The 20,884-nt window shown below is 58.8% G+C and overlaps 1 protein-coding gene and 1 non-coding gene across 4 annotated transcripts in view; one reads left to right on the forward strand and one right to left on the reverse strand.

The window, feature by feature from the left end:
* Positions 1-710: 710 nt before the first annotated feature.
* TRNAG-UCC (transfer RNA glycine (anticodon UCC)) lies at positions 711-782 on the reverse strand. The gene has a single exon. It is a non-coding gene; the product is annotated as a tRNA-Gly (tRNA).
* Positions 783-1,041: 259 nt separating this feature from the next.
* The window catches only part of DPP9 (dipeptidyl peptidase 9), a 39,886-nt gene continuing 20,043 nt past the window's right edge, over positions 1,042-20,884 (forward strand). For 2 of the 3 annotated variants that reach the window (XM_057540606.1, XM_057540607.1), the window contains exons 1-10: positions 1,042-1,204; positions 2,194-2,246; positions 4,197-4,284; positions 7,962-8,215; positions 13,809-13,921; positions 15,118-15,291; positions 15,373-15,541; positions 16,296-16,409; positions 18,893-19,021; positions 20,285-20,346. In XM_057540606.1, the coding sequence (XP_057396589.1) occupies positions 4,229-4,284; positions 7,962-8,215; positions 13,809-13,921; positions 15,118-15,291; positions 15,373-15,541; positions 16,296-16,409; positions 18,893-19,021; positions 20,285-20,346 (1,071 nt within the window). In that variant the 5' untranslated portion in view covers positions 1,042-1,204; positions 2,194-2,246; positions 4,197-4,228. Of the gene's footprint in view, positions 1,205-2,176; positions 2,247-4,196; positions 4,285-7,961; positions 8,216-13,808; positions 13,922-15,117; positions 15,292-15,372; positions 15,542-16,295; positions 16,410-18,892; positions 19,022-20,284; positions 20,347-20,884 lie in introns of those variants that run through there. The other variant, XM_057540608.1, reaches the window with a different exon arrangement.

Raw genomic sequence — 20,884 nt, forward strand, 5'->3', positions numbered from 1 at the left:
TTTTTCCCTTCGCAATTTGCTGCACCTGACGTCCTTCAGAGGTCTTACAGAAAGTTCTTGCAGAAAGTGGTTTGGGCTGAAGCAACAACGTCAACATTTGTAGACAGGCAAGAGTTTAAAATCTATCTATGAGACGAACTAATGAAACATTGTTGGGCTTCAGGGTGGGTTTGAGAGCAGTTTCTCTCTTGGATTGTTTTAATAGTGTGTTTGTGCGTGTTGCGAAGGGGGTTATTGGATTTTTTTTATTCTGTATTTTCCTCCTTCCAGCTTCCATTGCATCAAGCAGAGTGATGGATATTCAGGAAGAGCGGAAACCACCGTGAAGGAAGGAAAGAAATAATGTTCATTTCAGGAGCTACAATGTAACAATCTCCGTAACATTGTTTATGATAAGCTTAAGAAGGGCGACCCTCACCTGTTTCCCTAGTGCTGCGGTTATCACGTTCTCCTCACAAGTGAAAGGGCCCCGGTTCGATCCCCAGCGGAAACATTTCTAAATCTTTACTGTAGAATTTTAAAACTTGCTTCAAAGTAATTTCAATAGAAATTCAGCGTCGGTGCCTTTTTCTTTTTTCTTATTTCTCTGGTCTTTTTTAGATATTATGGAATTTAAAATGTTATTGCAAAATAATACAAATTCTAGGTCGATGTTTGACGAGAAAGTTTTAAGTGGACGGTAAAACTAAGAGAAAGCCGTAAAAGGTAGTTGCGTTGGCCGGGAATCGAACCCGGGTCAACTGCTTGGAAGGCAGCTATGCTAACCACTATACCACCAACGCCTGGGTAGTCTGCTTCTTCTCTCGGAGCCTTTAGTAGAAGTATTATCGGTTAGGCCGGGCGATACCAAGTTACCGGGGGTGTCTCTCCCAACGTCCCTGCTCGCACAGGAAGACGCCACGTTTGGGACGTTTCACCCCACTTGCCGCGGGGGCCGTGCTGGCGCGTCCCGCCCCCCCAGCGCCCCGGACTCCTTGGTGCCGGCCGGGAGGTGGCCAATCCCAGGCCGCCGCCTGGGCCGCTCGACTTCCGGGTCAAAGGGGCCTGAGCTGCCGGGTATCCCGTGTCCGCTGCTGCCGCTGTTCCCTGCGCCCGCCACTTCCTGGGCCGCAGTCCCGGGCATGGAGCCGCGAGCTTGAGGCGCCGCTGGCCCCGGGACGCCCTGCCCAGCCCGGCCCTCGCCCCGCGCTGGCCCCGATCCCCGGTGAGCAGTGCCCGCGCGCCCCGTCCGGCCTCGGCCGCGACCCTGAACCCGCCATTGACCGGCCCCACCTCAGTCCCGACTCTGGATCCTCCACTGACCGGCCTCCCCGGTGCCCTCCGTCCCGGCCTCCGCGCACCCCGGCCCCGCCATTGCCCAGACTCGCGGTTCCTCCAGTCCCCGCCTCCGTTTCCCCTCCGCCCCGGCCTCTCCTCACTCCTTCCCCGCCCGTCCCCTCCGCCGGCAGGGCCACCTCTCAGCCTTTCCAACGCCCGGCCTGTCCCGACCTCCTCTCCCATCCCGTTGCTGCCCAGACCACCTGGCTCTGACCCTTTCCGGGGGTGGCCGCACCCAGTAACGCCTTCCCTTCCCTGTCGGCTCTGGAGGTCCCCACCTTCTCCTCCTCCCCATGCAAACACACGCTATCTGTACGAGACCAGAGACCACTTCCTTGACCTGCTCCCACCCCTTCACCCCTCCCCAGCGCTCGGCTTCCCCGCCACCCACATCCCCACAGGTCCAGCCCCTTCCCTCAGCTTCGCTCCCAGGCCAGTCCAGCCACCCACCCTCTTCGCACAAGGGCTCCGACCAGCCTTGACACTTCCCCATCCATGCGACAGCTGAGCCTTCAGAAGTGGCCCGTTCCCTTTGAGCCCATCCCTGCCCCCCTCCCCCCCACAGCGAGGAAGTCACTTGCCTCAGCGGCAAGAACAAACCTTTCCAGGAGCTGGGACTAAAGCCCAGGAGGGGTGCCCTGTGGCCACCAATCCTTGTCGTCCCTTGCTGGATCCTGGGCAAATTGGGCCCCGTGGCAGGACTTTCCTCCCTGGTGTGGTTCAGACAGCGCTTCAGGGCTGTGAGGCATCCTTAGGAACTACTGGGTACAGAAAATCAGGCCCGACCATCAGGGACTCCCCGAGTGGCAGGAAAATGAGTAGTTAGCCGGTCCTTCCATTAAATCGCCGCGTTAATAAGACATTTACTCTGTCAAGGTCTGTGTTCCACGTCCGCGGCTGGAATGGAGGCTCTCTGGACCCTTTAGAAGGTCAGTGGTGCTGGGCTGGGGTGGCCGGGAAGGCTGGGAGTGTGCTGGTGGGATTCATTTGCCTGCTCCTGGATACAGAATTTGGCAGGAAGTGGTTTTCTGCAGCCCTGGGGTCACTGGTCTTGGGGACAGTTAGCCAGGCCCCAGGCCAGGGGCTGCAGCTTCGTGTGCTCTTGCTGGAGACTTTTCTTTCTATCCAGCATCGTATGCTAGATGTCCATGGACAGACGCCCTGGAAGGACTGGGGGAGAAAAAGGAGGGAGCACTGATTCCAGCTGGATTTGGTGGATGTGTGGCTGCATCTCCCCCCCCCCCCCCCCACACACACACCTTATACGGTGCCTGGCGCTCAGTCTGTAAATGGTGTGGATTCTGGCTCTGAAAGGAACTTGAGTTCAGTTCTCCCCTTGGTGTAATTTTAAGTAACTTGGTTAGATGACAGTACTAGCTGGCCCGTAGTTTCTGCTATGTCAGCTACTTTACCAGTACAATCTCATTTAATCCTCTCAGTAGTCCTAGGCGTAGGCACTGCAGTCCCACTTTTTTTTTTTTAATAAATTTATTTATTTATTTGTTGATTTTTGGCTGAGGTGGGTCTTTGTTGCTGCACGCGGGCTTTCTCTAGTTGCGGCGAGCAAGGGCTGCTTCTCGTTGCAGTGGTTTCTCTTGTTGCGGAGCACGGGCTCCAGGCACGCGGGCTCAGCAGTTGTGGCTCACGGGCTCCAGAGCGCAGGTTCAGTAGTTGTGGCGCACGGGCTTAGTTGCTCTGCGGTATGTGGGATCTTCCCGGTCCAGGACTCGAACCCATGTTGCCTGCGTTGACAGGCGGATTCTTAACCATTGCGCCACCAGGGAAGCCCTCCAGTCCCATTTTGTAGCTGGGGAAATTGAAGCACAGAGAGGTTAGGCGGCTTCTCCAAGGTCACATAACCCAGTAGTGGCAGAGTCAGGATTTGAACCCAAACCTCTCTGACACCAGAGCCCACAGTTTTCACCACTGGACTGAGGTGAAATCAGTGCTTCTTTATGGTGACATTTTGCTTCACTTCTTCCATGGGATCTCTGTCCTGGGACCAGGCGCTGCTTTCTTTTCCTTTAACCATCAGGGCACCTGTCTCGTCCAGAAGGGGGTGGGGTGCCCACCAAACCAGGGGTCCCTTTGACTTTGTTCAGCGTTCACGTGAGGACAGGGACTCGTTCATTCAACCTGAGATGTTTGCTGTACTGAGTGCTTCCTGTGTGCCAGGGCCACAGCAGGAACAGGACAGATGGGGGCCTGCCTCCATGGAGCTGACGTCCTGGTGCGGGGTGCTCACCCACCCAGAGAGGGCTTCTCAGCCTCAGCACTAGCGATATCTGGGGCCAGATTATTCTTTCTGGCGGGGGAAGGGCATCCTGCTAATTGTGGGGGACTTAACAGCATCCCTGGTCTCCACCAGCCGGATGCCAGCAGCATGCCTCCCAGTCGTGACAACCAAAAACGTCTCCTGGGAACACCAGCCCTCGTCAAGACCCCCCGGCTTAGGGGATTCACTGACCCCCCCCAAGAGACTCTGCACTCCATGACCATCTGACCCTCAGAGGTCCTAGGATGCTGCACCCATTTAAACACACAAACCAAGAGGGAGGGACAGGAGGCGACTCACAGACGCCGGGGGCCACCCTGATTTATACCGTCTGAACCATTGGGGATTTATTTTGGTGTCTAGTGGGAGCCTAAGGATCTAACTCCATTTCTTTCCCCCAAACAATGAATACAGAGCTTCTCCCCTTGGGCACTGTGGACACTGGGACCAGATCATTCTCTGGGGTGGGCCATCACGGCCACGGTAGGGTGATGAGCGGCATCCCTGGCCCCACCCACTGGATGCCTCGAGGAATGGGGGCGGGGAGGGGGGCCCACAACCCCACACTGCCAGAGTTGCAGCCCCTCGGTCTGCCCCCTCACAGGCTCACCCACCCTGAGGTCAGCCGAGTGGTTAATGCGGAAGGTTAAGAAGGTGCGGCTGGACAACACAAACACAGGACGTTGGAGAAGGTAAGGGGCATGCCATGGGAGCCCTGGTCGGTGGGGACGTGGTAGAGGTTCCCGAATTTCCAGCGGAGTCTTAGGTCTGGGAAGGCACCTTGGCCACCCCGACGTTTCTGCATTTCCCCGGGGTGCGCGTCTGGCTGTTCTGCGTGGGCGGCAGCGTGGGCTAGGGAGGGGTTGTTCAGCCTTGGCATTTTTGACACTGGGGCTGGGTCATTCAGTGCCCGCACTGGCATTGTAGGGTGTGGAGCGTCACCCACCTGTCACAACAGCCACAGATGTCCCCAGACATCACCCCGTGTCCCCTGGGGACGGGATCAGCCCCAGGTGAGAACCGCTGGCCAGACGGTCAGGATGTGGGTTCGGGGTCCAACAGACTTGGGCTCCTGCCCTTCCTCGTGGGTTTCTTTGGGCGAGCCACATGACCTCTGAGCCTACTTTCCAGTCCAAATGAGGACGAGACCAGAACTCACTAACCAGGGTTGCAGTGAGGATTAAACGTAATCATCCACACAAGGCCCAGGCGCTTGTAAGTTCCACGTGTGGGGCCCGGCACGGGAGGAAGGGACCACAGGAGTTCCGCAACCTAGCCGACCTCTCTCACTATCAGTTTTCTGATTCTCAGGCTCATCTGCTTTTAGGGAGCGCAAGGATCGGGGAGGCAGGAAGGGAACGGGAGACGGTTCTGGAAGACAGGGCTGACGTTAAGCGCGGTCACTCGTTTCCCGGATGTGGGCTCTGAAAACGGGTGGTGTGCGTGCATTCCGGTGTCGGTTAGTGATGGGACCCCGAGTCTCGTCTCTCATGTGCGCTAGGTACCACGTGGGCACGGGCTGGGCTGCACACTGACTTGAAGAAGCTGAAGGCCCGGGCAGTGCCAGGGCATGGCCTTCATAGGGCAGAGGATGGCCTGCTGCTTCCAGGGAACCCGCACCCGCAGGCATGCGCGAGTTCCCTGAGGGCCACTCTGAGGCATTTCCGGAGTGTGGCGGGCCCCGCCCCTCCCTTCCCCTCCCCTCCCCTCCCCTTGTGCCTTATGAGAACCTGCTTTCCTCATCACCGGCCCCGCCTGGGTCTCCACCAGGTGCCCCTGTGGGCGGGTGGTCCCAGCCCGTGAAGCACTGGCTCAAACAGATCACAAAATGCCATCGGGCCTCTACTGTGACCGCACCAGCGGGTCCCGAGCTGTGCGCTGGCGGTGTCGCGGGCTGTGAGGCGTTCTACCGATTGGCAGAAGGAGAGCGTAGGTGGACCTGGCCTAAGTGGCTTAGAATCCACTTTCATTTCCCCAGCTGTGTAAACTCTTGAGTCAAGAAGCCGAGCCCCAGCTGGCACTGAATGAGACGCGGCCGGCACAGGCTTGCTTCCTATGGGCTGCATTGCATTCACCTGTTCCCCCTCCGAGGCTCCCTCTGCGTCTGGGGAGGAGAGGGGCGAGCGGAGGGCCGGGGTGTAGCAGCAAGCCTTAGCCTGGGAGCTCAGGCTGCCTGGCCACATCTACAAGATTCCTAGAACTTTCTCCCGATGTTTCATCTCGTTTCTCATCTCCTGGATCGTGTTTTTGCTTCCTGGGCTCTCTGCGCGGATCGGAGGCAAGATCATTTTTATCGTTCTTTGCTGTGGAAGGAAGCCATGAGATTCCGGGAGTGCTTCCGCCAGCCTCTCCGCTTCTGGGGTTCCCCGTGGGAGCCCTGGAGGCCACGGTCTGTTCTTGTGCCGTGAGCGGGGCTTGAATTGTGGCAGCCGAGTCGGTGGGGGGGCTCGGCGGGTTAGAGGACATCCCCTGCCTTGGTTTTCTGGGCTTGGGGCCAGCAGCGCTTGGGGCCGTGTGGGCTCCGCAGCGCTCAGCCGGTCCTGGCCCGGCCCCTGCCCAGCACCGCCCGTGGCCCCTGCCGCCCTCGAGGTGAACCGCAGCTCTGCGGCAGGCCAGGACGGGCCATGCGTGCCCCTTGGCAAGGCTTCCGTCCTTCCAGAGCTTGCTTTATTTGACCCGAGGGCCCCGAAGGCTCTGATGGCCTGTGGTCCATGTCTCCAAAGCCGCCATGGGAGGAGCTGAAGTGTCTGGGGGACAGGACACGCCAGCTTGTTGCCCTGCCACCGCTCTTCCCCGAGCCCGGCTGCGTCAGGGAGGACTGAACAGGGGGCGCGGTTGGAAAGGGCACTCTGATAATCAGCCTACAGTGGGTGCTCAGGAGCCAGGGGAACCGCCTTGTGTCTCTTTCTCCCCTTGCCGCTCAGAGCGGGCAGGGGTCCTTTGTCCTGTGGTGGTCACTGCAGGGTCTCGTATTGGCAAGGGGCAAAGCCTTCTGGGAGTCTTAAGGCTCCCACTGGAAGGGGGAGCACCAGCTCTGTCCATGACTTCTCTAAAGCCGTCCCCTCCTACAAGGGAACACCGACTTGTGCCCGCAAAACCGCTAATCCCAGAGGATAAGGAATCCCAGCGTCTGGCGAGGCCTTCAGCCATTCGGTGCCCTCGCAGGAAATCGAGCCTGGCCCGCTCACATTGGCTGGCCTCGCTAGACGACCCTGGCTCTTCCAGAACCGGGTCACCGTGGCCATGTTTAGATTTCCCTAAAACAAATATTTGTCTGGCCAGTCCTGTTCAGTCAAGAAGTGTGCTGAGCAGCGGGGGTGGGGGTGGGGGTAGGGGGGAGCCGTTGCACAGCAGCCGCTGCCCCTGGAGGGGGAGGAGAGTGGGATGGCCTCTGGGGGAGGGTTGCACATCCATCCTCTCATGTGGAGCTCCCCCGATGTCCAGCGAATATCTGCCTGGGCCTCTGAGCACCTCTGGTGAGGCACGAGAGGTTCCCCCGCTGGCCAGCAAGCTGACGGCACCAGTGAGGAGGTTTGCAGACCCATTGCTTACGCTCAGTTCTTGGTGCAGGAGCGAGCGTGTCTCCCAGCGGGCTGTAGGGGAGACCATGATTCTGTGGCTCTCCGAGGAATGCCTCCTGTGTGCCGGGGCCGTGTGAGGTGCTGGGATGCTGCTGTGAACGGGACAGACGCGGGGGAGACAGGAAGGGGACCCGTGAACAGCCACTGTGACGAATGCTCAGAGGGCAGGGCAACCAAGTGGCAGGTGAAAGGTGAACGGAGAGACAGGTTTCGGTACAGATGTTCATCTGAGGACCCGACAGATACTTAAGCTGAGATCTGATTAGAAGTTAGTCCAGTAGAAAGAGGGAAAAAAGTGTTCCAGGCAGAAAGGATAGCACATGCAAAGGCCCTGGGGCAGGAAGCAGTCTGGCCTGTTTGGGGAGCTGAGAGAAGGCCAGTTTGCCCGAGGCCTAGTGATGAAGCGTGGTGAGGTGTGAGGGCCTGGCAGAGGTCAGAGGGCAGAAACCATCGAAGGCCGTGGTGAGCGCTGGTTTTTAACCCTGGAGGGTGTGGAAAACCAAGGAAGGGTTTTAAGTTAGGGGATCAGATTTGCAGTGCATGTGCAGTCAAGCTGAGAGACGGTTGCAGTCATTCATCTGAGAGGTGATGGTGGCCTGGATCTCGGGATTCGTGGATGGAGAGAAGATGAACGATTTGAGAAATACTTAAGGGGGCGGGGAAGGTTGCACGGGGCTGGGGCCCTGCCAGGGGAGTCGGAGAGTCTGATGGGAGGCAGCTTGTAAGTGGAACCTGGGTACCACCGCCCCCTTCTCATTGTCTTCCCGCCTGTCCCTCCCTCCTCGTAGCTTCTCGCTGAATTCCGAGGGGGCGGAGAGGATGGCGACCGGGGCGCCGACATCCGACCGGGGCGACGCCGTGGAGATGGAGGACCCAGCCTCCCGCTTCCAGGTGCAGAAGCACTCGTGGGACGGGCTCCGGGGCATCATCCACGGCAGCCGCAAGAACTCGGGCCTCATCGTCAACAAAGCTCCACACGACTTCCAGTTTGTGCAGAAGACGGACGAGTCGGGCCCCCACTCCCACCGCCTCTACTACCTGGGTAAGCCCCCGGGCTCCCCTCGGACCCCCCAGGCTGCCCTCGATCCGGGCAGCATTTTTGGGACAACTGTTACTAAGTCCTCTAGTCTCCAGATGTTGGCCGCTCCAATTTGTTAGACGGTCCCAATAGAGGGCCTGGCCCTGGGCAAACTGTCCCATGAATGACGCAGTGCTGCCCGTGTTGTGATGCCACCCGTGGATGACATCTATTTACAGTGAAAGTCTGGGGCGGGCGTCCCCCACGGGGCTCAGATGTGCATGTGACCAGAGCAGAGGGCAGGCCTGCCCCATCTGTGTTACAGCAGCACCATGGTTCGGGCCTGGCCTGTGGGTCTGAGGCCCTGAGATTGTTTCCAGCCCTCGTCAGCGGGGCCCGCCCCCTGAGTCACTTCCCCACCACCTGGGCTGGGCTGGGCCTGGCTAGTGAACAATTTGACTTCCCCCCAGTGGGAGTTGAAAGTAACTCTGGTAGATGCTTGCCGGCTAGCAACGCGTTAAGAAGGAACCTGAGGCTCAAGGAAAGGTGCCACGGTGGCATAACCGTGTGCGTCGTGGGCTGACAGTTGGGGTTTGCTCTCCCTGCCCGAGATCCCTGGCGGCTAAGCACGTTAATGGCTAATCACGTCTGCCTCCTGGTATGTGCCTTGCGAGCAGCACTTTCTACGTCATTGGCAATTATTTATGTGTTTGTGTTCCCTGCCGGCCTTTGGGGCACGGATGAGGCCTCGTGTACACCTGTGGCCTCAGCAGCTGGGCCAGGGCCTGGCTCCTGGTAGGGGGACAGCAAATATCTGTTGAGCAAATGAATTTCGCCTAAAAGTCTTCCAAGGCAGGAAGGAACAGTGCCAAGCATGTCCCTCTGTAAGTAGCCTGACACGTTATTGTTGATCCAGGGCAGGTTTTTAACCTCAGCACTGTACGTTTGAGGCCAGCGCTTTCTCTGTGTATCCTCAGCCTGCCCCCAGTCAGCCCTCAGTCAGTACTGGAAGCGAGTGATGGAGTGAACGAATGAGTGAAGGTCATCCCGTGCCTGAGGCTGACCCCACGCCAAGGACCGTGAGAGTGACTGAGATGGACGCCAGATGGCTCTCCCTTTCCCACAGTCCATGCCGTCTCTCCTCCTAGAGGCCCATGTGGAAACCAGATGGCGGTTTGGCAAGCAGAGGCAGAGAGGGGAATGGTCTAGAAGGGTCAGCAAGCGACGGCTGTCTGTTTTTAGCCATCTAGTTTTGCCGGTGCACAGCCATGCCCACTGGTTTACAGACCGTCTATGGCTGCTTTCGAGCATAATTGCAACAGAGGTCACGTGGTCCGCAAAGCCAAAAATACTTAGTGTCTCTGGCCCCTTGCAGAAAAATGCTTGCCAACTCTAGCCTAGGAGAGATTAGGGCATGCTTCAAGTTTCATTTACCCAAGGGAGAGTTGGCTGTTAGGACCGAAAGTGGCCAAGGCTCTGGGCCAGTGGTGAGCTGCTGCCTCTCTCTTCTTTTTTCCTGTGGTTCTGTGGCCCCCAGTCCCTTTCTCCCAACACAGTCTCTCTTGGGCCTCTCGCTCTCTCAAGTTCAAGGTGCCGTCCTGGTCACGGTACTTATATGCGTTTCCTGGGGCTGCTACTGAAACAAATGCCCACCGACTCAGTGGTTTAAAACAACAGAAACGTATTCTCTCTCAGTTCCGGAAGCCAGAAGTCCGAAATCAGTTTCTCTGGGCCAGTCAAGGTGTCCGCAGAGCCAGTCTTCTTCCGGAGGCTCTAGGGGAGAATCCGTTCTTTGCCTCTTGAGGCTTCTGGTGGCCACCGGCATTCCTTGGCTTGTGGCCGCGTCACTGCAGTCTTTGCGTCCATGGTCTCATCGCCTCCTCCTCTCCTGTGTGTCTGTAATCTCTCTGTCTCCGTCTGATAAGGCACGAGATTACATTTAGATCCCACCGAGATAATCCAGACTAATCTCCCCAGCTAGAGGTCTTTAACGTAATCCCATCTGCAAAGGCCCTTTTGCCAGGAAGGTAACATACAGTTTCCAGGGATTAGGACATGAGCGTAGCCGTTGTTAAGCCAACCACAGAGCTGCCGAAAGGGACAGAAATGCTCTGAGCTACTTTGAGCCACCAAGGACCCCTCATAGTAAGGACACGGGTGTGTCAGGGAGCCCCCCAGCCTCATGAGCAGCACTGAGAAGCCCAACCATGTGGAGTCCAGGCATCTGCCCTCGTATGTTTCTCTCCATGGATCCACCCTCACTGCCCACCTACCTTCCACTGCCACACTCCCGGGATTGCACGTCTGGTTCCAGCCACCAGCAGAAACGGACCAGCTTTCTCTGAATTTCTGGGAGAGCGAGTATGTTTGGCTCAGACATCCACTCAGCCAGTCATCCTTGGCCTGGGGCGGGCGGTCCCTGCCGTCTATAGCAGGTGCTGAGGGCCCACTCTTGTAGGGGGCGGCTCCAGACAAGGAGTGTGGACCCACTGCGTCTCCAAAAAGTGCCTAGAACAGCCCAAAGCCATCCTGCTTCTCTTGGGGTGACGTTGCTCACCCTTGAGCTGATCCAGTCTGCATCACTCAACACCCTCAGGGTACCCTTGACCTCACTCCATGTCCAAGTTCCTGGGGCAGGTCTCCCCAGAACCCCCGTGTATTTATAACCTGTCTGCACTAGCCCGGTGCTGGGGGAATGCTGGCAGCCAGAAGCATTTATGGATTGAACAGAAAGGACCTCTAGGGGTGATGCCCAGCCCACCCCCTGCTCCCCTGGGAACCTGCCTCCTGGGCGGGCCCCAGGCTTGCCAGTCACCGTCCTCTGGGAAGGCTCATTGGGAGCCCAGTGCACGTGGGATGGAGCAGAACAGGGAACACGCCTGCTGCTCGGGCACGTCCCCGGAAGACGGTTCCAGGGCTCAACTGCTCCTAGCGGGTCGGCTCCTCCCCCCTGCAGACGGGTGTCCTGCATTCGGTGGAGGAGGGCACGGGGCCCCAGACAGCACTGGGGGTCCCTTAGGGGGTCGCTCGTGTCCTGTGTCCAGGTCCAGGGTCACACACCCCACGTGGCCCCTCATCCAGGCCACGCAGTGTTTGCCCAGGCCCCTGGGCCACCTGCCATGCTGGTGGGCTTTGGGGTGGGGTGCTGTCCCCAGAGATGGAGTGGAGCTGGTAAGAGGAGGCACGGGAGGGACCGTGACAGCAGAAGTCCGCGGCCGTGGTCAGCCGTCCCAGACCCTCGCCGTGCGCACCGTCGCAGGTGCCGAGGGCAGCTCCTCCAGGGAATGTGCCGTTTCGTGTCACTGCTTATGAATCGTTGGCGGGGGGAGGCGGCGCCGATGTCCTTGGCGAGGCCGCACCGTTGATTTCCTGTTTGGGAGGCCCCGGCTCCCAGAGAGCCTGCGGACACGGGCTGTGCAGAGCCCACGGCGCTCGGCCGAGAGCGGCCACCTGCGCCCTCCCAGCCACCACGCTGGGTGGTGTTTGCTTTTTTTTTAAATTGAGATGTAATTCACATCCCATAAAATTCTCTCTCTTAAAGGTGGAGAGCTCGGTGGCTTTGGGTACAGTCACAGCATTGTGCAACCGTCACCACAGTCAAATTCCAGAATGTTCCATCACCCCAGAAAGCAGCGCTGTGCCCATTAGCAGTCACTCCCTATCCCCCTCCCCCAGCCCGTAGCAACCACTGACTTGCTTCCTGTCTCTGGATTTGCCTGTTCTGGACGTTTCACAGAAATGGAATCACAGGGAATTCCCTGCTGGTCCAGTGGTTAAGCCTCCGCGCTTCCGCTGCAGGGGGCGCGGGTTCCATCCCTGGTCCGGGAACTAAGATCCCACAAGCCGTGTGGCCAAAAAAAAAAAAAAAAATAGAAATGGAATCATGCACCGCACGATTCCCGTCCCAACTTGTCTTGTGAATTTAGGAAGATGGCCCCGTGGGCAACTCGGACGGGCGGCGTCACATCCGTGCCTCTAGCTGGGAATGAGTCCAGCTGTGGCAGCTTAGAGAGTCCTTAGAAGTCGAATTGTGAATGCTTCCCACTTGTAGCTTTGCGTTTTCACTCTCTTTTTGCTAACTATACTTCACGAGGAAACTTTGTCATGAGTGGAAGACGCGAGTCGCTTGCCATGTTGAGAAGCTGCCCGTAAGAGTTACTGTGGTGGAATAGGTATTATTTATGAAGCTCTATCCAGCTCTGGAGGCGCCGAGCTTGGGGGGCGGCCCTCCTGTTCTCCCACTCTTAGAAGTGAGAGCGCCTACGAGGAAGAGAGGCCAGCACCAAACCGAGCCTTCCTCCTGGAGGAATTTGGGGTTGAGCGGGGTCAAAGCGGAGCGCCTGCTTTCTGTGACCCGCCGTCGGCCACAGCGCATTCCCGGGCCCCCGCAGAGCATCCCGCCTGCTGCCGGGGGGCTCTGCCCCAGTCCCTCACCTCGTTGCCCAGAGTGTGGGGAACCCGAAGCTTCCCAAGAGAACCATTCTGCTCCCACCATTAACTTTGTTAACAGCCGTAGTACCGTCATCCATCGAGGCAAAGGCACTTCCAGTTGGGACTTCCCTGGCGGTCCAGTGGTTAGGACTTCGCGCTTCCACTGCAGGGGGCACGGGTTTGATCCCTGGTTGGGGAACTAGGATCCCACACACGGTGTGGCGTGGCCGAAAAAAGCCTGGTTAGAAGATAACAGCCTTGTTTTATTTGCCACTGTTTGTGCTGAGTGCTTTTTATCTCTTACCTCACTTAATCCACACAGAGGTCTCACTAGGCAGCTACTGTATTTTACAGATAAGGTTAGATTAGCTCAGCGGTTCTCAGTCAGTCGGGCTGTTCCTGCCCCAGGGGATGAAGCTCAGCAGTGTCTGGGGACATCTGTGGCTGTCACACTGTGGGGGGGGGGCTCTTGGCATCCAGTGGGCGGGGCCAGGGAGGCTGCTCCACACCCCCCAGTGCCTGGGACGGCCCCCCAGAGGATGACCGGTCCCGGTGTCAGCAGCACCGAACGGGAGAGGCTGGATTGGATACACGTTTCCCAGTGCGTCTGGAGCTTTGCCCGTTCTCTGATCCTTGATTAATTCCTGGACCAGAGCCCAACCTGTGGAGAGTTGGGAATCACTGACCAACCCCCCTTTTTTCATCCTCTTGTGTGCTATTTCTTTTTATTTATTTATTTATTTATTTTGGCTGCTCCAGGTCTTAGTCGCGGCACGCAGGATCTTTAGTTGCGGCATGCGGACTTCTTAGTTGTGGCATGCATATGGGATCTAGTTCCCCAAGCAGGGATCCAACCCGGGCCCCCTGCATTGGGAGCGTGGAGTCTTACCCTCTGGACCACCAGGGAAGTCCCATTGTGCACTATTTCTTCAGTACCTGAGGCTAAGACATTCAGCACTAACATCTCAGGTGGAATTGCCTGCTGCTTCTGCTGGCGGTGTAACCCAGGGTGCGTGGCTTCTCTGGGGAGGGGTGTGCCGTCAGGGTGCTGTAGAAGCAGGAGGAACCAGCCGGGCCCAGCCCCAGGGAGCCACGGGGAGTCAGGGCCTGAGGCCGGTCCCGCCCGAGTCCCTCGCCCCGACCCTGGCGAGGGCGCCCATTCTGGTTTTCCTCTCTTCCTCCCAAGGGATGCCCTACGGCAGCCGAGAGAACTCCCTCCTCTACTCCGAGATCCCCAGGAAGGTCCGGAAGGAAGCGCTACTGCTCCTGTCCTGGAAGCAGATGCTGGATCACTTTCAGGTGAGCCGTGGGAGTCGGGCCCTCCCGGTGGGCAAGGCAGGCGGGCGCACGACAGCCCCTTCTTCGGCCTCACTCAGTTTCCTTGGGCCCTGCACCCACCCCACCCCCCGAGGGGGGTCCCAGCCCATCCCCTGCTTAACGGTAGCCCCTCGGAGAGGAGCGCCTGGCCCTGGACCCCTGTGCCACGCCCGCCCCCTCCCTTCGGTGCACACCCGAGCCCCAGCGTGTAGCTTGCGGTGACAGCTCCCATCAGAAGCACGTCTTCCTCTTAAATGCCTCACCAACGGCGTGCAAGTGACTTGGGCCGAGACCCTTTTATAGAAATTTAGCTAATAATGGATGTCGCCCAAAGTCATCTCGCTTCCAGAGGGGGAGATGGCCGGTGAGCAGCAAGAGTGCTTTGTGCACTGGTGTATGTTAATTTATTTTTGATCAAAAATAAAATATGACAGTACGCAGGGGAGGGAACCCGTGCAGCCCCTCTCTCTTTTGCCTGTCCCCTGTCCCAAGCTGACCAACTCCTGTTTACATGGCTTTCCTCGCAGCGTGGGGCTCATTTTGCTTTGGATTCTGCTCTTTAAAAATGCATTTCTGGGAATTCCCTGGCGGTCCAGTGGTTAGGACTCCGCGCTTCTACTGCAGGGGGCGCAGGTTCGATCCCTGGTCAGAGAACTAAGATCATGCATGCCACGCAGCGCAGCCAAAAAAAAAAAAAAAATTAATAAATTAAAAAAATAAAAATAAAAATGTATTTCTTCCCTTTAACGTTCCTCTGAATTTCCACATCATCTTCAGAATTCTTCTTGGGGCAGCTGCATGGTGTCCACCATAGTTTACCTGCCCGCCCTGCCCAAGGTCAGGCGTTAGGGTGGTCAGGCGTGGAATCTGCCCCACCCCTACCCATGCCAAGAGCAGGAACGGCTGGTGGTGGGTGGCTTCAGCTCGAATGCTCTCGCAGGAAGGGGCTGTGACCAGGGAGGGAGGGCGGGGGTCTGTAGGGTGTAGGGTGGCCCTGGGGGCGGAGGAGGCCCTCGTCTGTCTGAGAGTGATTTGGTGGGGGGTGAGGAGGTTGGAACTACAGGTGAGCCCCGCAGCCCTGCCAGTCTGTGCCGCTCTGTGGTCAGGGTGCTGGGGCCTCCAGCTGCTGATGCCGGTGTTCCGCCCCGCCCCCCCGGCCCCGCCCAATGTGTCCCCAGGCCACGCCCCACCATGGGGTCTACTCCCGGGAAGAGGAACTCCTGCGGGAGCGGAAGCGCCTGGGCGTTTTCGGCATCACCTCCTACGACTTCCACAGCGAGAGCGGACTCTTCCTCTTCCAGGCCAGCAACAGTCTCTTTCACTGCCGGGACGGCGGCAAGAACGGCTTCATGGTGAGCCCCGCTCACTGGTGGGGGGGACGGGGCAGGTGGCGGCCTCCTGACCCCCTGAGCTGGGTCTCTGTGTGTGCCCAGGTGTCCCCCATGAAGCCCCTGGAAATCAAGACCCAGTGTTCCGGGCCCCGGATGGACCCCAAGATCTGCCCCGCCGACCCCGCCTTCTTCTCCTTCATCAACAACAGCGACCTGTGGGTGGCCAACATCGAGACGGGCGAGGAGCAGCGGCTGACCTTCTGCCACAAGGGTGAGGCCGGGCGGAGGGCGCCGGGAGGAGGGCGGGGCGGACGGGAACCGCACCCCTGGTGTGGTCTGTCCTCACAGCCACCAGTCCAGCTTCTAGAAAGACTCCCGCCCCCGTCACTGTGCTCCCTGCCGGACCACCAGGCGCCTTCCCAGACCGTGATCTCACGGCCTCCCTCCCATGGCTTCCCCTCTGGCCCCACAGAGAGTCCAGCTGCCTGGCTCAGGGTCTTCCTCCACGTGAATCGCCCCGGCCACTGGGGCCTGGCCTCCGTGCCGGACATTGGTGCACCTCTGCTCCCCTCAGCCCCTCCTGCCTCCGCTGTCCTGTCCCCGCACCATGCTTCCAGCCCAGAACTCACCAGAGCTGGCCTGCCCCTCAGGCCGCTGCTTGCCGACAGTGACATCATCACCCCTGTGCAGATGTATCTGCGGGACTGCATGGGTTGCGGCCTCCGACCCCGATCCCTGCCTCCTGTCCTGCCCCAAGGCCCTGGTGCCCTCTCACTAAACCTCACTGAGCTTCTCAGCCAGGGGCGACTGGGGTACTGGCATGTGCCGAGACATTTTCAGCTGTCCCAGCGAGGTGAGGGTGCTCCTGGCACCTAGTGGGTGCGGCCAGGGAGGCTGCTGCACACCCCACAGCGCCCAGGACGCCCCCACAGAGAACGGTCCGGCCCCGATGTCAGCCGTGCCAGCGGAGAAGCCCTGCTCTAAACCAGACTCCTCGCCTCTCGCCCGGCCCCCTCCCCCTCCAGGCTTGTCCAGTGTCCTTGACGACCCCAGATCCGCGGGTGTAGCCACCTTCGTCATCCAGGAAGAATTTGACCGCTTCACTGGCTACTGGTGGTGTCCCACAGCCTCCTGGGAGGGTAAGCGCCTTTCTGTTTTTAGAAACACTTCTGCAGACACTTCTTCTGTTAGCAGAAGCACGGTGTACATGCTAGTCTGCTCTTTGCTCTTTTCATTTAAGATAAACCTCAGCAACCTTCCCATCAACATCTGTGTCTCAGTCCTTTGAGGCTGCTGTGACAGAATACCACAGCCAGGGCGGCTTATAAACAGCAGACATTTATTTCTCACTGTTGCTAGGGCTGGGAGTCCAAGTCCAAGGCAGATTCGGTGTCTGGTGAGGGCCTCTTCCTTGTTCATGGATGCTGTCGTATCACCCTGTCCTCACATGGTAAAGGGGCAGGGAGCTCTCTGGGGTTTCTTTTTATAAGGGCACTGATCCCCTTCATGAGGGCTCCACCCTCGTGACCTAATCACCTCCCAGTACATCACACTGGGGGGTGGGGTCTAACATTTGAACTCTGTGGAGACACAGACATTCAGTCCATTGCAGTCAGCACCCAGAGAATCCTTTAACTGTGGATGTCCTGGGGGCATGGATGTACCACAGTTTATTTAAGAAGCCCACACTGATGGGCACTTTGGTTGTTGCCAGTTTCCGGTTTTGGTTTTGCTTTGGTGTTGTAAACAATACTGCAGCAAAATCTTCGTACATTTATCCTCGTGACCTCCTGGGAGTATGTTAATGGTCCTCAGCCAGGGGTGGTTCTGCCCCACCCCCCCGCGCCCAGGGGACACTGGGCAGTGTCTGGGGACATCTGTGGTTGTCACGACTGGGGGTGCTCCCGGCATCGAGGGGGTGGGGGCCAGGGGTGCTGCTCCACACCCCACCCCAGGGTGGCCCCCCCCGCAGAGAATGACCCGGCCCTAATGTCCGCAGCGCCAACTATCAAAAATGCTGCCTTAGAGAAAATTCCCAGCTGTAAGAGAGATGAATTGAAGCTACATGCATCTTAAATCTTGACGGATTTTGCCAACAAGTTAGAAAGAAGCCAGATCAGCAGGCCCCTTTGTATCTGTTTTTCTGTGCTGTGCATGAGGCGAGGGTGTCTTATCTCCCCTGTTCAGTGGACCAAAGTCTGTTTCCTGAGCGCGGGGAGAGTCGTTTCTTGGGGTGCGTGAGTACCATCACACCCTCTGCTGCACAAGCAGGAGTGGGCCAGGCCTCCGCTGCGCATAGAGTCCTCCCTGGCTTTAGCGCCTCTGTGTGCGTCAGTGGGCGGGTGGCCACACAAGCCAGGATCCCGGGGACCAGGCACTGGCCATCCACCGCCGCAGCCGAGTGCCACCTCATCTGTTAGTCACCCCTGCCTTTATGTCAAAATCGATTTGAAAAGAAAACTTCGTGGTCCTACCATGAATAGAAGCTAGGCATGAAAACTGTGCAACGGAGAGAAACCAGCGCCGAACATTCTAGCCGGCACCCAGGAAAAGGGTGACTTGCCAGCGTCAGGCGCCTAAGGGCTGTTGGTACTGCCGAGACGGGGCCGGGATCGGCACGTTTCTGGGGAGGACGCCGCACGCGCTCCCCCTTCGTCCGGGCCGGGGTCTTTCACCACCGCAGCGCTGTGTGTGCCTGTGGTCTGTGTCTCTGGGGAAAAGGGCTCCAGGTCAGGAGTCAGGGTCCTGGGTCAGGTCACTCAGCTTGTGACTCTGCACGCCTGAAGCAGGTGACCATCCACCCTTCGACTTCCGGCCTGTAAAGTGAGGTCTCTCCCCCTCGGCCCTGTGGACACGGAGGCTGGGTCATTCTCTGTGGGGGGCCGTGGTGACTCAGTGTGTCACCTGAGTCGTGACGGCCACACATGTCCCCAGACATTGCCACATGGCCCCTGGTTGCCATCCACTGGTCTCAGTGACAAGATACTCACTCTGCTATTCTTAACAGCTCAGAACCCCTCAGATAGAGCCCCTGAATGCTGAGGCCAAGGGACGTTCACTCCGCTTGCTGTAGCGCCACTCATGGCATGCGCCCGTGGAGCTACACGACCATGGCAACCCAAGAGGGTCTTTCCTGGCCAGAAAACTCAGGGCCCCGGAATGACCCATGCCCAGTAGACAGACATAGAAATAGAAGCCCATAGCGCTGAGTCTGAGCTGCAGCACTTCCGCTGCCTCAGCCCTGTGGCCGCCAGCACCCCATAGAGCAGGTGTGGAGACCTGAAGGCAGGGTGGGCTTGGCCGAGGTCGACGGGTGTCATTGGTCCTTCCTAGGGAGTCAGGTGAGGGTACAGGAAGCAGATGGGGACCCTTCTCGGCAGGCGAAAAAGGAACAGCCGTGGGCTCCGTGCCCTTGATGTTGGCATTGCCAGTCCCCACGCCCCTTGCTAGGCTGTCAGCTCCCGGTGATTCGCTTACTTCTCATGACAACTTTCACTGTACCCCTTCTTGAGCCCTGCCCCAAGTGCTAGTCTGCTCGGGCGGCCGTGACCACGTCCCACAGATGGGGCAGCTCAGACGCGACGCGCCCGGCACCCTCAGCAGCTGCCCTGCCCCCTCCCAGGTTCAGAAGGCTGCAAGACGCTGCGGATCCTGTACGAGGAAGTGGACGAGTCCGAGGTGGAGATCATTCACGTGCCCTCTCCCGCGCTAGAGGAGAGGAAGACGGACTCCTACCGGTACCCCAGGACAGGTGAGGGCCCAGGACACATGAGGGCGGCTCAGCAGTGGTCTGAAGCCTCACAGAACACGGTGAGGCACCACCCAGGATGGGCCCACAGGGCCCAGACAGGGACGGACCCGGAGAAGCAGGCTGCACGCGGGAACAGCAGCCAGGCCAGCGCCACCGTCAGTGGTGACTGGTGTCCTGCCTCGGGGCCCAGGAGACAGTAGGAGCCCTGGGGAGGCAGTGGGAGGTGTGGGCCCCCTCCGGGAGCGCATCAGACACTCACTGCCTTGTGAGAATACAGGGTTGGCCCAGAAATACAGGGAAGTCCCAGAAATCTACCAATTCTTAAACGTGGCTCGAATCATTTAAAAGTACTTAGCGGGACTTGCCTGGCGGTCCAGTGGTTAAGACTCCACGCTTCCACCGCAGGGGGCACGGGTTCGATCTCTGGTCGGGAAACTAAGATCCCGCATGCCACACGTGGCGCGGCCAATTAAAAAAAAAAAAAAAAAGACTTAGCCACACAAAATACGTGTGCAGGCCAGGTTCAGCATCTTCGGGACCTCCGTGGAAGCCTACGACAGACTCCTTCTTGCTAACTGTGGGCCGTGCTAGGCAGAGCCTTCCTAGGGAAACTTGCAGTCCCTGGTGTGAATGGGGAAGCCGGTCCTTCCCTTCCCCTGTTGTAGGGACGAGGAAACAGAGGCACCGAGACATTACCTGCTGAGCCACGGGGGCCAGAGTTGAGATCCGTCGTAGGAATAACAGGGGCCTGAACCAAATCCCACCCTGGAGGGCATGTCTCGGTCACCCCAGCCTATAGGCCACCTGCCTCCCGACAGCTGAAGACCGGCTGTGTTGCTGGGATATGGGCCACCTTTCTGCATCATTGGTGCTTTTGTTACGGGCGTGTGCTGTCTTTGCAGCCAGCATTCAAGCTCTCCAGTGGCAGGGAGGCATCTTCCTCGTGTTTGTGTCCCCCTCACGGCCCTCCCACCAGCCCAGGCCTGACCTATGTTCTTAAACAGCAAAGTTGTTGCCACGTCACTGTCGGGACTGAGGTCCAGGCCCAAAGTCAGACAGTCCTACCTGGGGGACTTTGTGCCTGGGCCAGAGAGGGTGACGCACCTACAGAGAGACCTTTGGCCACCTGGCGCCTTCCTCCCCTCCCCCCACGCCGGCTGTGTCACTGCCTGTGAGGGTCACCCCCCCAGCCGCCGCCCCCAACACCTGCTCTCAGCCCTCTTGGCGACACCTGCCAGATCCACCTTGCTTTTGTTTCTGCAGGCAGCAAGAATCCCAAGATTGCCTTGAAACTGGCCGAGTTTCAGACCGACAGTCAGGGCAAGGTAAGAGGGGCCTGGGTGCCCGGGAGAAGCTTCTGGATGAGGAGAGGCGGGCCGGGGTGTGCGCTGGGAGACGGGTCCGGAGGCCGCTCGCCCCCATTGCATGGCAGGTGCTTCTCTTGGCCAACTGAACCCGAAGAGGCTCTGCCCGGAGCCCTGGCTTCCGGGCTGGGCCCTGCTGCCCGTCACTCTGAACCTGGACTCCGAGACGGGGAGTGGTGAGCCCGGCCCCACCTGCCTCCAGGTGGCCCCGAGGCGAGCGTGAGCTTTGAGCAGAGGCCCCGCAGGGGTTGGGCTGCGCCGGAGGGCGGTGGCTCGCAGAGCTTCCAGAACAGGGAGCTCAGAGGGGTGGGGAGCAGTTGCCTGGGGCACCCCGACCTCAGGCCAGGGGTGCCCCACCCCAGCCTCTGGGCAGCTCCTCACATATCACTTCACCGGCCCCATCAGTGTTCTTTATCCTTCCCTCTGTCAGCTGGTCATCGTCACGGACAAGGGTCCTCATCACCCAGGGAGTCGTTCCTCAGGGCCCCACAGCCAGGAG

Source organism: Balaenoptera acutorostrata, chromosome 2, assembly GCF_949987535.1.
Source record: "Balaenoptera acutorostrata chromosome 2, mBalAcu1.1, whole genome shotgun sequence".
Classification (NCBI taxonomy): Eukaryota; Metazoa; Chordata; class Mammalia; order Artiodactyla; family Balaenopteridae; genus Balaenoptera; species Balaenoptera acutorostrata.